This window comes from Hyperoodon ampullatus (assembly GCF_949752795.1).
Source record: "Hyperoodon ampullatus genome assembly, chromosome: 11".
NCBI lineage: Eukaryota > Metazoa > Chordata > Mammalia > Artiodactyla > Ziphiidae > Hyperoodon > Hyperoodon ampullatus.
Window position 1 is genome coordinate 25,428,671 of NC_136924.1, and position 16,022 is coordinate 25,444,692.

The following is a 16,022-nucleotide window of genomic DNA, read 5'->3' on the forward strand; positions in this document are numbered from 1 at the left end:
TTTTCTTGAACAGCAATTGACCAACAGGTAAATATATATTGCTAGAGATTTAATCCTGGATATTAACTACACAAAACTTTTGCATGCATACACGTTTGTCACATTCATGATGCAGACCATGGTGTCTGACTGTCCTGTGATGCTGCCTTTTAGACGTACTAAATTCAAGTGAACTATCCTTTGTCATGTTTCTTTAAGTCAGATGAAGGCTTGTGAGATGAAATACTTCATCCCACTTATTTAAATAGACTTAGCTGGATTTTTCACTTTAAGAGATAAAACCATTAAAAGAAAAGTTACCACTTCAGGTTACATTCCAGAAATTAAGGTTTGATTATAAGAAAAAGAATAGCTTATTGTACAGGGCTGTATCGTAATGTTTCTTTACTTTTTAATAGGAAAAGAAATTCTATTTTCTTAATGATGTGTTTCTTTCCTCTACCCCTAAAGATACCCGTCCTAGAAATAAAATTGAAGATCTTACCAGTTCTCGGAGTAGTAGGTGGAGCAATATTTTCCTGTTCAAATTATTTCCATGTTATCCTCCATGGTGGTGTTGGCAAGAATGGATCCACTATAGCAGTAAGACGCTAATTTCATCATCATTCAGTATTAATTTTATGATAAATTTTCTTTTCACCCAGCTACAGAGATACTAAAGTTCAAGAATAGGGAAGGAAACTAAATATCTTAAAAGAATTCTTTTTAGGCACATAATACAAAAGCATTTTTAAAACAGTTTAGACTGATGTTAAAGAATTTTTCCTCTTTCTACAGCCTTTCTCAGAGTAGACTTTTGTGACATTTGATTTAATCATCTGCTGTTTCATTACTGTACATAATTAAGAGTTGCCATTTATCTTCTTGCTCGTTGTGCCTGGCCCTGATACAGGAGAGGAGGAGGAGTAGGGAATGAGTTCCTGATGGAATGTCAGGAAAGCTGCCAAAGGTCATGGTTTCACATATGGGGCAATTTATTAGTCATGAAGTAAATTTTATTGAAATTTCACTGAAATGTATTTTTAAAACTATCCTAATATTTTAAAAGGTAAAAATTTTAACCTCAGTTCTGGAGTCGGTACACCTTGTATTTGTGTTCTTTACACTTTGCTCATCTATAATTCTTTTGTATTTATTCATATTTGATTTTTAAAACTTCAATACTTTTACACAGGAAAGAGGCAGAAAGGAATTCTGCCCGGTTTTTAACAAATATAACATAATATCCATGTGTTTAAAAAAACATGTCATCTTCAAGGTAGTTGATCACAAGAAGATAAGTACTTATTCCAGTGATGCCATCTTCTGTCAAAACATTCTTGGAATGCCTTTAAGCTATAGTTCATTCCCTTTAATTTCTTCAGTGCTGTAGTTCAAAATTTCTATCTTTTAAGGGTGGGTTTGATTTTGAGAAAAATCAAAGTCATTTGAAGCCAGGTCTAATAAATAAGAGGAGTAAAAACATGAAATATAGCATTTTTAGTTTAAAAAAAGACTCATTCTCTTAAATGACTTATAAATTGGCTCTTAAGGCTATTTCAAAGGAATCCACATAATTCATAAATTATCAATCTTTATGAATATATTTTATATACATAATTCAAAGGCAAAGTATAAAACTCACTTAGATACATAAGTTCTGATATATTTGGAAATTTTAATTTGTTGTGTTTTGAGGTGTTTTGTCAGTTAACCTCAGAATTGTTTTAGAAATGTTAAAGTGTTCTGCATAAAATGCTTAAGAATACTTTTTGCTTGACCATGGATGATAAAATAGAATACTTGCAGGAACATGAGTTCCACTAAAGACGATGAGATTTACTGATGATCAGTGTCCACTTTAGAATATTTTACTAAGACATAATTTATTAAATGTTTGAAGGAAGACAAGAAATCAAACACTATGTCTAAGGAGTAGTTGATTTCAAACTCTTAAACTGGTGGTTTTCCAACTTTTTTAGCAGCAGATTTCCTTGAATAAAATTTACAGGACCAAAGTACAGGTAAAAGCACTATTTTAATAATCTAAATATTTATAACATTACTATATAGTATAGTGTTTTATTAAGATATGATTTTGTAATATTTATAATATTTGTGTAATTTTATAGTAAGTTCTAATTTATAACATATAAACTTAATAAACAAGAATAAGCCTGCTTTAATGGATACATTTAAATTGGTGGCTATATATTTAGTAAGCCTTAAAATCAAATTTATTTCAATATTTTGTTTAGGATAAGCAGTGCTGAGAGCATCCTGATTCACATAGATAAAAATGTAATGGGTTGGGTTGTACAATGTTACATAAGAGGGCATTTGTAGTCTAAATGCAAAAGTCAGGGGCAGGGGTGGGCTATTGGTATAGAGAGAGACCAGGGCAGAATTAAACTCCTCCTAATCAGTGATTAAGATATTGTGTAAAAGTGGCAGGTTAAGCTTTATTTCAATATCTGCACAAAAATATGTTAACTTGGCAATTGGAGTGTTGATGGCCTTCAGCATGGTAAAATTTGGTATGGAATAAATCACATCATTTTTTTAGTGGTTATTAGTTTAAAATGTGTGTTCATGTAAAATTGGAACCAAACATCTAAGCACTGTATTACCTCTGTGTAACCCTAGGTTTCTGTGGAAGTTTGAAAAGCATGGCTAAGGTCTGTATACTCCTTTAGGCCATACATTATCATACTCTTCTCTAGGTCTCTAGTTCCTAACACAAAATAGATGCTTAGAAAATGCTTGCATTGTAATAAATGCATTTTTAAAATTTGGTGCTGATTTTCTGCTTTATCCATTAGGGTACCAGTGTCTTGTCACCTGGACTCCACATAGGAATAATTATTATACTGGCAATAATGATCTATAAAAAGTCAGCAACTAATTTGTTTGAAAAGCATCCTTGTCTTTACACCCTAATGTTTGGATGTGTCTTTGCTAAAATCTCACAGAAATTGGTGGTAAGAAATTCTTTTAATTTATGATTCATGGTATAAATATGTACTTGTTCCTCAAACACAAAGCTGGAAACTATTTCATACAATGGGTAGGTTTTTTATGGTGTTATCATCACAATAAATAGTTAGCTCTTTGTGCTCCAAGTAATACTGTAAATGAATGTTAGATTCGGAGACAGACTCCTTAGTGTATAGTAAGTTCTTTTAATTATTTGTTTAGCAAAGATTATCAATTATAACCTTCTGATATCAAGGAATTTAAATTTTAGAAACTTTAATAAGCTACCCAGTCATGAATTTGAGAAATTTTAGATTCAGTATTCCCATATCAAATGTGAGATTAAATAAATGGTCTCTTTATCCTTATTTGTCTTAATAGTAAATTAAAGTTCTAGTTAATTCTATCCTTAGGATAGAATTAACTCAAATGAAACAAAAAGCTAAAACATTTAAAATTTAATGGTGAAATTATTTTGTTTACTTTTTTATAGATAGCTCAAATGACCAAAAGTGAACTGTATCTTCAAGACACTGTCTTTCTTGGCCCAGGTCTTTTATTTTTAGACCAGTACTTTAATAATTTTGTAGACGAATATGTTGTTCTATGGATAGCAATGGTAAGTGCCTTTTTGGTAAGATTTTTATTTATTTTTAACAAATATCAGATAATACTATGCTTAAGAGTCATTTCAGTGAGATATCAGGTAGCCTTACTTTCTAATCTATACAGTAACTGTTTCTGAACATTTAAAATTACTTCTTTAAAGCTTGCTTTATATCGTGTTTGAAAACGTCCCACATATCTGGAGATCAGGGTTCCAACAACCTAAATCCTTAAAAACACAACTGTGTACCTTAAAAAAATAGTACCAAAAAAACAGTACTAAGATGTCAAAAATCACTTCACTCTCTGGCAAAGGACTACAAACATGTATTAGTGTCTGACTTATTTAATCCAGCTTGTTAGAATTATTATGAGCTTATAGCAGATAACAGGTAAATTAAATGTAGTTGGTGTTAGCAGAGGTGGGCACTATTGTATCAAGAACTGTCAGCTAATACTGAGGAAACAAAACAAAACAGAACAGACAGTACTACCCAGTACAGGGTTCTGGGACCATTTTATGCTAGAAGTAAGCAACACTACGTATCTGTATGGCCCTTGAGGATAGTGCAAAATTTATATTAATGATGACTCTTATCAAGCAAATTAAATTCTCATTAATTGCATCCTGCTTAAAAAGTGATTTGGATAATACATATATTAATTTCTATTCAAAATGATTATAAAATAGAATTATGGTGCATAAGAGAGAAGTTTTAGCCATCTGAGGAAAAGAAAATCATTGTTGGTAACATTTTAATCACACAAGTGGATAAAGGAGGCATTACTAAATTTTTTATTTTACTAAGACATTATCTTTATGGTTGGTCTTCAATTAATGGTAGTTCTGGACAATTTTGCTACCTCCAGACCTCACTGGACTTCACCAAATTGTTAGTGATATACAAAAACTAATATTAAAGTGAGCTAAAAGAAACACTGAACCTTTTGATAATTTAAACGATCTCACACTATTTGTTAGATAGAGGTATTAAAACAAAGCCTGTCTATTCTGTGCATGGACCCCTGGGGTACATCTGATCATCCTTTATACTAGGTTCTATAGTATTATACTTCTTTTTAGAGTAAGTTAATAACTTAATATCCGTTCAGAAGTCTTCCATTCTTCAAATAGTGGTGAGATGTAAATCTTAGTCCTTGAAAGTTTCTCAGGCAATATTCTAAAAAATGTTTGAAAATCAGAATAATTTCCTTTAATTTGCTGTCCACTATAAATATTATTAGGGCTCCAAAACAATCTAAATGTAAGAAATAGGTGGTGATTTTTCAAAATATCTGAAAATTCAATGTAGGGTTTCTTTTAGTGAATGTAAGTACTACCAAATGGAATTAACAGAATTAAAATATCAGGTGTTAAAAATTTGAGCACCTAATTTGTAATGAGTGAGTTGGCCTGGTTTTACATCAGAGATTATGGTGAGAAAGTCGAATTCAATTTTTCTTTAAAACACTTTGTGGACCACAATTAAAAACAAACAAAAAACCACTATGTGTACCAAAATAAGCGTATTGTGCCTTTTGGCATCCTTAGGGAAAAGGTTCTTGCTTCAGAGAGAAAAGAGTCAGACGGAGTTTTTCAAGTAAATGATAAGGAGGTTTTTCCCCTCATTGGTGAGAATTCCCTCTCTACCGGCAGAGCTCTGAGGCTCCTTTTTCTAAAAGGAAGCATTTGCCCCCAGCCTCTGGGAAAGTTCTTAGTGTGCCTCCCTGCTTAATTTTGTAAAGAACACAATTTTGTATGTGCCTTCCCTCAACTATGATGTCTCTTCCAGGCCTTTACTTTCTTACAACTACTCTCAAAGGAATAAGAAAAGTATATGATGGAGTGATTTCATTATAACGACTGATAGCCCCTTCTAGTAGAAAATTTGAGGCTTTGTTGCACAGTAGAAAATTGAAAGGATATGGAGTCAGAAGACTTGAGTTCTGTTGTTTTCTAGCTTTTGTAATTTAGTCTATACCTTTTACCACTCTGAGCCTCAGTTTCTGTAACTGTGAAATACCTTGCATATTCCAGAGGACTACAGTGAGGTCCAAATATGAACTATAAAATGTAACATTTTCGGTGAAGAATTTTTGGTTAAGGTTTGAGTTTAGGGGGTGAGGGGACAGAAAAATAGCTGCTGCTTTAGAAAAGATAGACCATAATCCATTTTATATTTTCTTTTTTGCTTCTAAAGGTCATTTCTTCATTTGATATGATGAGGTACTTTAGTGCTTTGTGCCTGCAAATTTCAAGACACCTTCATCTAAGTATCTTCAAGACTTCATGTCATCAAGCACCTGAACAGGTTCACAAGCATATTGACTAATAGCCCAAGGAAAAGAGGAGAAGCAGTTAGGGGAACCTATGAGTGAAGGGAATCCCCTTTTTCAGGAGGCTAGTATACTATCAAATAAGGTTATATTTTAATATAAACATTAAGTCCTGTAGATTCCATTATGTCTGTTTCAGGGGCAAAGCCATCATTGTGTAGCAACATTTTTTATCAAGGTATTATCAGAGTAATACAATCTGTAAATTAATTAGAAACGAAACCAAAGAAAGTAATTTCAATTTTCTGTGTATAAGAAAGTGAACCACTATAGTTCTAAAGAGCAGTCTCTTTGTCTCAGAAATCCTTATCAGACAATTGGGGTTTTCTCTGCCAAAGGATTACATAAAAATTCAGGACTTAAAGGATTTTAGCCATCTTGAGGGTGATGCTTACTTCACTAAAAATTGACAAGTGCGTTCATAATATTGCATAATTGCATGAATTGTAATAGTGTAATTATTGAGTCAAATGATGTTATAGGTATTTTTTATTAGCCATTTTCAAAAAAGGTATGTTATTATTGTATAAAATGAAATACTTGCTTTAGTGTACCAACTTCTGTAATTTGTAGTTAGTAAGAGGAATTTATCTTACCAGTTCAGAAAAACAAATGAATCTTTACAGTGAGGGCAACTTGTTCCTTGATATTCTGAGTTTAAACTTCATTGTCACAAAAAAAGTAGACATTAAACATTTCCCTTTGTGAAAAACAAAACAGTAGCTAAAGCACAACTGACATGTAAGAAAATCAGTAATTTATGAAAACATAGCAAAAATATCTTCCCTTTAGAATATCAGCTAAAGCTACTTCAAGTACACTTTTACTCATTTGAGGTAAAATGGGGATAAAATAAGTATCTGTTATTCAACGACTAACTACATTATGTACTGATTCTCATCTTTCCACTCTCACTTAAAAGTGTTTACCTTGCTCATTATGAATAATAGAACTATCACATGGGTCTTTGGTGATCCAAATCCTCGGACTCCTATCTTACCTGTTTGTAATTTTATCCAACAGTTCTGTAGACCATAAGCCACATGGTGAAATAATTTGTTTTTAAAAAGGAGTAATGAACATGTACTATATCTTAATATGCAAGAAAAAGGCATATTGAAAAAGAGTGTAAGTTGATATTCCTTAAAAGGAAAAAATAGGGACTTCCCTGGTGGTCTAGTGGTTACAACTACATGCTCCCAATGTGGGGGGCCTGGGTTTGATCCCTGGTCAGGGAACTAGATCCCACATGCCACAACTGAGACCTGGTGCAGACAAATAAATAAATAAATAAATATTTTTTTAAAAAAGGAAAAAATATATACTTATGTGAATTAAGTACACAGAAAATACTCTGGAGTACTTATTTTGCCTCTGAAACAACTGGTAAATTCAATAAGGACCTTCTTAATTTGAATAGTACTTAAAATTTATATTAAATTTTATAATACTTAAAATTTACATTCCAGCATGTACTTTGGCTTAAAAGGCTTTATAAAATGCAAAAATTTAGGAAGTAAACTGTCCCCTTAATGTCAGATATTTGTTAACGGTGGAGGACTAAGTTCTTCCTATATAAGTTAGCACAGTTAGAAAAAGGGATTCAGTATGGATTCATTTTTAAAAACTCGGAAAACCTAAAACTAAGATAAGTGTGGGTTATGCGGCAAAAATTAGAATTTAAAATGTGGAAAAACAGGACAAAGTCACTCCTTTCTCCGTCTGTTGGGCATATTTTTTGTTTTTGAAGGATTCAATGAAAGTAGTTTCAGCAAAAAATAGTAAGTTTAACTCAAATATTTCAAACAAATGCTGAAGCAATTTAATATTTATTAAATCAAGAGTTTCATATGTTTTTCTATGTTAAATGCACATTTTAAAATACAGGATATAGGAATTAACTGTTCAAATTTGGAAATGAATGTAAAAACATCCATATATTTACTGAATATTAAAACTGAAAAATAAGACATTCTGTGTAATTTATAGTTAAAGACATATGTGAAGTACTTAAACCATAAGTAATTAGGTATGTTAATGATATGCTCTTAATCATTACTAAGGGCATGTGTCATTTAATTGTGGACTGAGCGAATTAAATGGCATTTTGATGTCGTTGTGGAAATGACATTCACAAATCCATATCTTAAAATGGATTATTTATATATCTTGTTCGGTTGTGTTAATGGTTTTTAGCAGTTTAATTTATTCCAGAACGGAAACTTAAGTTGCATTTAATAAATTTTGTAAGTCATAGAATGTATTTTCTTTTGAAATCTTATTTTCATTAGAATTGATAGTGTAACTTAATGAATATGCATGAAAGGGTGTATGCATAAAACAGATTTTGTGTTTTTTTTCCTTAAAGAACAAAATTAATTAACCATCTATACCTGTGCTTTCTACCTTTTGGAAGTGATACAAATACACTGAAGCCAAAACTTGAAATTAAATCGTATTTATTGCTAAGAGTTAATTGACAAACGTTAGAGAGAAAAAAATCACTATTAGTATTAAAGAGCTGAAAGCACAGTGGTACATATAATTTAGGAATTGCTGCTACTCGCATAACTTCATTATTTTATTTGGAGGTGAAGAAGAAGGGTCTTGCACTTAAGCTAATGATTAATATGATATAATATTTTAAACCAGAATTTTCAACCACTCTAAAAACTTACATGCCTCTTAGCTAATGTTATAATTGTATCATATTACTTAGGTTCAAGTTCTTCCTTCAAAGAGTCATGAGAATAACATGGATTGAAGAGACTTTCGAACATTTGCCATCTCTTGCTGCTGCTGTCAAATGAAAGGAGATATTAAACATTTGTTTAATTTTTAGATAAGTGTTATACATATTTCAGCAAATAAAATATCTCAATGCTTACAATAATCCTTATTTTTTCAATTTTAAATATAATAACTTACTGTTTCCATCATAATTTTTTTTTGCAACATAGCCATTTCTTTTCTAAGTTCATTTTGTGCACCAGTAAGTAGATAATCGTGATTCTTCTCCAAGTCCTCCATACTCTAAAACACAAAAGGCTAGTTCAGTTACAAACCACCACTTTTCATCTCAGGTTCAAAACTTATACAATTAATTTTCAAAAGCAGGAACTTTTTAATATTCAACAGTGCACGTTATTTATCTCAAATAAAAATATTCTAATACATGAAAACCAAAATATCCACTAAAGGAATAGAAAATGTCAGACATAAATCAAATGTTATTAAAGGAGGTAACAGTAGTAGTGTACCTTCTCACTGGAAGAAACAAACAAAAATAACACAACATTTTATAAAAGGAATAGAAGCACAACTTCCTGTAGCTATATAGTAGAAAATGGGGACTTAATTCCAATTTAGTTGGCAAAAGAATAAGACTGAAAGGAAGGTTAGGAAAAAGGGTTAAAAGTATTCTAGGGCAAGAGCATAAACAAAAGCATGAAAGTGCAAAGTGAGTGAGTTCAGAGAAAGCCGTTATGTGGAGGGGTGGAAGTAATGGATGAATGTAGTAATTGGAGCATTAAAAAAAGAATCATATTATTGGGGGGTGAATCTTGAATACCTAAGAACTTAGAATGAGAAGCTACTGACAGTTTTTCAGGAGGGAAAAGGTAATGTTATAGAAAGATAATATGGCAGACCCACGAAGGATGGGTTGGAAAACAGAAATCAGTTAAGTTTTCATAGTATAAGCAAAGAATGATGAGGTTCTGAACTAGGGCAGTAGCAGTGGATGTGAAGAATAAGAGAGATGGAGGAGTCAAACATAGTACTAAAGTTCCTACACCAAGTGGTAACACTTAGTGATAGCATTTAGCACTTAAATTAAATCGAAAACAATGCATTCAAAATGGAAAACTGTTAAGAATTTAAAATGTATAAGCGAAATGTTTTTCCCTTAAACTGAGAAAAAAATTATCTTCTACTTCCACACATGAATTATATTTTATAAGAATGTATTATGGTACCAAATACAACAAACCTTTATGAACTGCTCATATAATTGTTTAATTGTTTTCAGTCTCTGGTTCTGAACAATTCTAGACTGTTGAAAAACTTTCTGTTGCTGTCGAAACATATTCTACAAATGTAAAAGAAAAAATTATGTAATAACAATTTGGGTAAAACTTAGCAAAAATTAATTTTACATTACACTTAAAAGGAATAGTTTTTAAATCAGTATTTTTAATATTTTAACATTTACTATGACTGAGTTTAGATAATTTGTGTTCACCACTTATATACAACAATAATATAATAACCCTACCAGTCATTGAGTAGGAAATCTCAACAGTACTCAAAACATGTCTTAATTCTTGGTGCTTTCAATGTCAACACAGATGATCCTTACAATATTGCTGGTCTTTCAGTTTCTTGGCCTGTTTTCCACCAATGTTTGTTCTTCACCCTACTTTAGCCATCCACTTACATAAGCATACCCTAGATTTTGTCATTACCAAAAACTATAACCTCTGCATAGTATTAATAATAGCAAACTTGATATTAACAATGTTACGAAGCAAAGACCAACAGCTTTTTTTTTTTTTTTTTTTTTTTTTGTGGTACGCGGGCCTCTCACTGTTGTGGCCTCTCCCGTTGCGGAGCACAGGCTCCGGATGCGCAGGCTCAGCAGCCATGGCTCACGGGCCCAGCTGCTCCGCGGCATATGGGATCCTCCCAGACCGGGGCACGAACCCGTATCCCCTGCATCGGCAGGCGGACTCTCAACCCCTGCGCCACCAGGGAGGCCCAGACCAACAGCTTTTATGAGTATGGTATGTGCCTGTACTTCTGCATTCAGCAGAACCGAACTCATAGCCAGCAATGGGCAATGGAACCTGGCTAAGGTCCATGGGTGTACTGCAAGGCTGGCCTCTCCCTTCCTACTTGATACTTGGTAATAGTAGATTAATTATAAAGCTATAAAGCTAAGCATAATACTAACAGCTAGTTTTTCTTCTTGTTCATCAGCTTTCTGCACATCTATATCCCACTGCTGGAACAAAGTCAGAAACTGCTGAGAATATTCTTGGTTAAGCTTCTGCCTGTAAAACATAATGAATATTGTCATATTTCACATCAATATGGAAAAACTTTCAAAACAAAACTGATTTGACTAATTATACTATAATAAAAGAGAAAATAATATCAAATTTTCAGATGTGAAGCCAAAAAGTAAAGTTATGATTTATGATGATTCAGAAGTATTTATTTTCCTAACCAACTAACAGAAAAGCCCTCTCATGTGCTTTAAGCTCTTGAAAACTAAGGGAGTTTTATTGTACATATGCATTTTCCAGAAAAGTCCATTTTATCTCCAAGCAATTTATTTTTCATTTTCTCTTACTGAATATAGGTTGTGATATGATAAATAGATTCACTGAAGTTATTATAAGATTTCCAAATAGAAATATTTCACTTCATTTTTCCCCATTTTGGTACAATGATTTTGTACAAAAGAATAGTTAATTCAGCTAAAATATACAAATTATTTATAATACATAAGGTTGATCTTTTTCTAACACTGTGAAACAGTTAACTATCATAAGACTAATGGTTTATATGACATTTACTTTTTATTCAGCTAGTGTATTTTTAGAATGAATATAAATTACCTTTATTGTTAAGAAAACCCTCAAACATTATTTAAAAGGGGAAAAAGGACATCTTTATTGATTTCTAGGAAATATATCTCAAGTCTGTGAAGGAATGAAGTTATAGGACTAAAGGACTTAGAGGAAAATCAAGCCAAATATACTTTTTTACTAGAGATCCCAATAAGTAGATGATAGTACTTCTCATAATTTGCACCAATGAATACTAAGAAATGATGCAAATGTTGTGGCAGTGAAAAAACCAACATCCTTACCTTTGCTCTTGTTGGGTTTTCCAAACGTTTTCAATTTTCTGGTTACTGGTTTTGAGAGAAGCCTTGGTATACATTTCTAGTCTTTTTTTCTTGGCAAGAAGAGCCTTGTTAATATCAGCTATATTGAAAATAAACTCATTAAATTTAATGTGGAATTAAGTTACTTTGTTCCCACATATTCAAATAAACATGGATGAAGCTGGTTCAAGAGTTTTGAAAAGATCTTTAAAAATACACATAATATCAAAAAGCAAGATCATTTCCTTGCTTTTTTTTTCTGAGAAAACTTTTAGTTATTGGTATCCCAATTCTGATTTTCCTAACTAGAGATCATTTAATTTAGAGGTGATTAAAAAGAGCTAATAACTGAAAAAAAGGGTCTCAAGGACAGACTTTAATTTCTTCATAAGAAAACACTAATAAAGGCTAAATTTAGAACTCATTATATATGAAAGGCAAAACTATTTTAAAAGAGTCTAAAAAGAATAAAAATAGTTAAAGAAAATAATTTTTTAAAATATAGTCAGTGATACTTTAAAATATATTTTTACTAAAAGAGACAAAGACCAACCAAGCATAGGAAAGACTTATTTTAAGTAAATATCTAAATAAATTCATTCAAGAACCCTTTTAGGGCTTCCCTGGTGGCGCAGTGGTTGGGAGTCCGCCTGCCGGTGCGGGGGACACGGGTTCGAGCCCTGATCTGGGGGGATCCCACATGCCGTGGAGCACCTGGGCCAGTGCGCTACAACTCCTGAGCCTGCTCTCTGGAGCCCGCGAGCCACAGCTGCTGAGCCCATGCGCCTGGAGCCCGTGCTCCGCGGCGGGAGAGGCCACCGCAATGAGAAGCCTGCACACTGCCACAGCTAGGGAAAGCCCGCGCGCTGCAACGAGGACCCAACACAGCCAAAAATAATAAAAAAAAAAATAAAAAAGAACCCTTTTAAATACTTTTTTATAGGACATTTTTACCAATAATATAAGTACTGCGTTTCATAAACTTTTTAATACTTCAGGTAATCCTTTGCTAGGCACGTGCATATGGATCTACCATCAATAGTTATTTTTCAGTAATCATGATGAGGTGACCTACACTATTACATAAATATTTTGTATTTCCAATATCCATCTATAATAATAAATTTATAAGACAGATTATAAAACAAGCATTTTGTTACTACCAAATAGGGCAAAGCTTTCACAAAAGACTTGATTATATGAATAATACTAGAGAGGAGCCAAATATTGACTCTTTTATAAGAATACTATCCCCTAACACAGTTAACGTAACTGATATTTGACATACAATTTAAAGTTTATGAACTTTTTATCTGATCTCTTGCTTACTAGCAAGGTGGTCTTTAATTCTCAACTACATAGTTTAATAATGTAAAAATAAAAATAAAGTTATTTTAAAGGCTTCAATTTACACTGCCCTTCCTAAAGAAAAGAACACAGGAATGCCATAGAAAATAACTAAATTGAGAAAATGAAAAACTGACACATATACAGATGTGTGTGTTTGTATCACTTAGTCCGTGAAAGTCCAACCAAAGAGGGATAGACACTTTTCCCATCCATTTTTGCTCTAAAATTTCACAGTCCATTAAACTCACACACCCATGAAGTAACAGGACCATTCTTAACTCACCATCGTTAGCACCATCTCTTTTCACATCAACAACTGGAAAAGGTTAGTAAGGAAATCTATGAAGCAGAACCACGTATACTTGTGCAAAATCTTACATATGAGAACAAAGCATTAAATAAGTCTTATAGTCCACTGATTATTATTTACTATTATACAAATTGTATGGTTTAAAACAATTTTGAATACAAATATCTCCTAAAACATACCTCCAAATCTTTCCAGCATATTCTGTACTTCACCCCTGTGAAAAAAAATACATCAAAAATCTTTTAATTAAGGATCCATAAAATATCATTCTTGTTTTGGAAGAAATATCACATGCCCAGTATTTTACATGCAATACTCGTTGGACAACCAAACAGACTTTTCTTAAAGTCTAAGAGGTGAAAATTGTTTGAGCATATTACCCCACGTCTTCAACGATTCCTGGAGAAGTCCTTTTCTTCCCATGTTTATCAAGTACTGGAGTCTTCCCTGAATTGACAATAAAAAAAGAAAAAGAGTTGAAATTAAGTATGCTATTTTGGTAAATTTTAAATGGAGTAGTATCTTCATTTCGAGGTTTTTTGAGGCTTTGTGCCAAGACAAGTTTTTAAAGCAGACATATAAATGCACTACTTTCTCTGCAGGTTAGACGGAATTAAATCAGGATCCAAGACCATTGTATGGGAACAATTTTGCAAGTCTTCCTGTGTTAATGTCATAATAATCTAGGTACTGTTTATCAGACATCAGGCGAAAGATGCTACAGAAGCTTCACTAAGTCCGAATAAGCAACATGAAGTACATGAAAATAAATGCAGGACATGGTCGCTGCCCAACAACATTAGCTATACGGTACCTTGGATGACATCCTCCTCTGAACCACTCAGATGTTTATCTGCTTTCTCAAAGCCACAGGCTCTTATAACCTGATCCTCCATGGATGTCTTCCCAGATTTCCTGGTATGTTTTCTTTCAGGGGGCACCATTTTTCGATGTTTTCTGATTAAAAAAAAAAAAATCAAACCTGCTCAATCCAAAGACACCATTTAAATAAACTGGCAAATTTCAAAATAAGAGATATCAAATAAAGATGATTTTAGTTGAATACCACTTTAGGAGTCTCTTCATTTATTCTGTTGGACCAAAAGTTAACAGAAGAAGATAATGACTGCGCCGCCCCTGACGCCGGCCGTGGTTCGCCTCTGAGGACGGGGAGGGCGATGTGAATCCTAGCCCGGCCAGGTTCTGGCTAAATCGGGGCAAATCTAGATCCAGCTGATTTCAGTCACAATGTGAAAATCTGACAGGATCGATCACGAGCCCGCCCCAAAGAAGTTGCCAGCAACAGAAATACAACATAAAACGTTCTGCGTCCTGGGCCGCAGAAAATAACGTCCAGTAAGATTTCCACGACCCAGGCCTCGAAGACCAGTGAAGGGGAGCCCTGGCTTCATCTAAATGGTTTCTGCGGGGTGTGGGCGCGCTGACGAGGGCCCACCCTCCTCGCCTGCTGTCAACCTGTCCACCCGCCCGGCGTCGCGTCCAGTCCCGAGGCAGCGCAGCCGGCGCCTTTCCGCCCACTCACGGCCCTGCCCGCAGGGAGCTGTACTGCCTTCAAATTCCTGTCAGGGGCCTCAGGGAGAGCCAGCGGGTAAGATTTACCTCACAGGTCAAGAATAACCCCTGGCTCAGATTCCCCGCGCGGGACAAACGCTCCCCCTCCTCACACCTGAAAAACACCCCAATGGCCGACGACCACAGTTATACATCTCAGTACAGGCGTCCCCGCCGCTTCCGCCTCCCCTACCCCAACGCCTCAGACTTCACCTCTTCACAGCCTCGACGCTTCTCCGAAGCAAGTCAGAATTCTCAGGGAAGAAAAGCCGGCCTCGCCTCGTCCGGGAGCGTCTCTGATTGGCTGGCAGGAGGGCGCATGCGTGCAGCGGCCCCGGGGCTCCGCTCCCTCAGACACCACGACCAACGAGAGTGCTGGCCCAGAGCACCTTGCGGGCGGCATCTATGGCTAGTACACCTGAAGTGAGGCGTTTTCCAGTTTCTTTTTGTAATTTAAGTTAAAAAAATTTCATACTATTTTGGGCTTCCCTGGTGGCGCAGTGGTTGCGAGTCCGCTTGCCGATGCAGGGGACACGGTGTTCGTGCCGCGGTCCGGGTAAATCCCACATGCCGCGGAGCGGCTGGGCCTGTGAGCCATGGCCGCTGAGCCTGCGCGTCCGGAGCCTGTGCTCCGCAACGGGAGAGGCCACAACAGTGAGAGGCCCGCGTACCGCAAAAAAAAAAAAAATTTTTTTTCACAATATTTTAATAATAAAGTTGCAAAAGAATATAAAGAACACACAACTTAATTTGTGAAGTACAGTTTTACCAGAGCCTGTTGCATCTCCTCAGGGAGTCCTTTCCCTCCCATCCCCCCATTCCCTACTCAGAGAATTTTTTTTAATTATCTTGAATTTTGTGTTAATCATTGGACCCTCCCATTTTCTAAGTTTTGTTACCGCATGTATGTGCCCTGAAACAACTCTGCTTAGTTCTGTTTGTGTTCGGGTAGTATAGAAAGTTGTACCATATTCTATGTAGTATTCTGTCATTCGC

At 34.5% G+C, this 16,022-nt stretch overlaps 2 protein-coding genes across 3 annotated transcripts in view; one reads left to right on the forward strand and one right to left on the reverse strand.

Moving 5' to 3' along the window:
* CHPT1 (choline phosphotransferase 1) overlaps nt 1-8,791 on the forward strand; it is a 35,521-nt gene extending 26,730 nt beyond the window's left edge. Inside the window, exons 5-9 of one of the 2 annotated variants that reach the window (XR_013811151.1) lie at nt 451-582; nt 2,802-2,960; nt 3,449-3,574; nt 5,763-5,962; nt 8,618-8,791. Coding sequence is in view for 1 of the 2 variants with exons in the window: in XM_079715026.1 (XP_079571152.1) it covers nt 451-582; nt 2,802-2,960; nt 3,449-3,574; nt 5,763-5,873; nt 8,618-8,662 (573 nt within the window). In the remaining variant the exon portion in view is untranslated. The remainder of the gene's footprint in view (nt 1-450; nt 583-2,801; nt 2,961-3,448; nt 3,575-5,762; nt 5,963-8,617) is intronic. The other variant, XM_079715026.1, reaches the window with a different exon arrangement.
* Nucleotides 8,633-14,398, reverse strand: SYCP3 (synaptonemal complex protein 3; the record flags this gene model as incomplete). Its single annotated transcript, XM_079715027.1, has 8 exons — nt 8,633-8,694; nt 8,823-8,931; nt 9,890-9,988; nt 10,853-10,952; nt 11,777-11,894; nt 13,634-13,668; nt 13,835-13,901; nt 14,269-14,398. 8 exons carry the CDS (start codon nt 14,396-14,398, stop codon nt 8,633-8,635), a joined length of 720 nt encoding a protein of 239 aa, XP_079571153.1.
* Between the last annotated feature and the right edge of the window lie 1,624 nt (nt 14,399-16,022).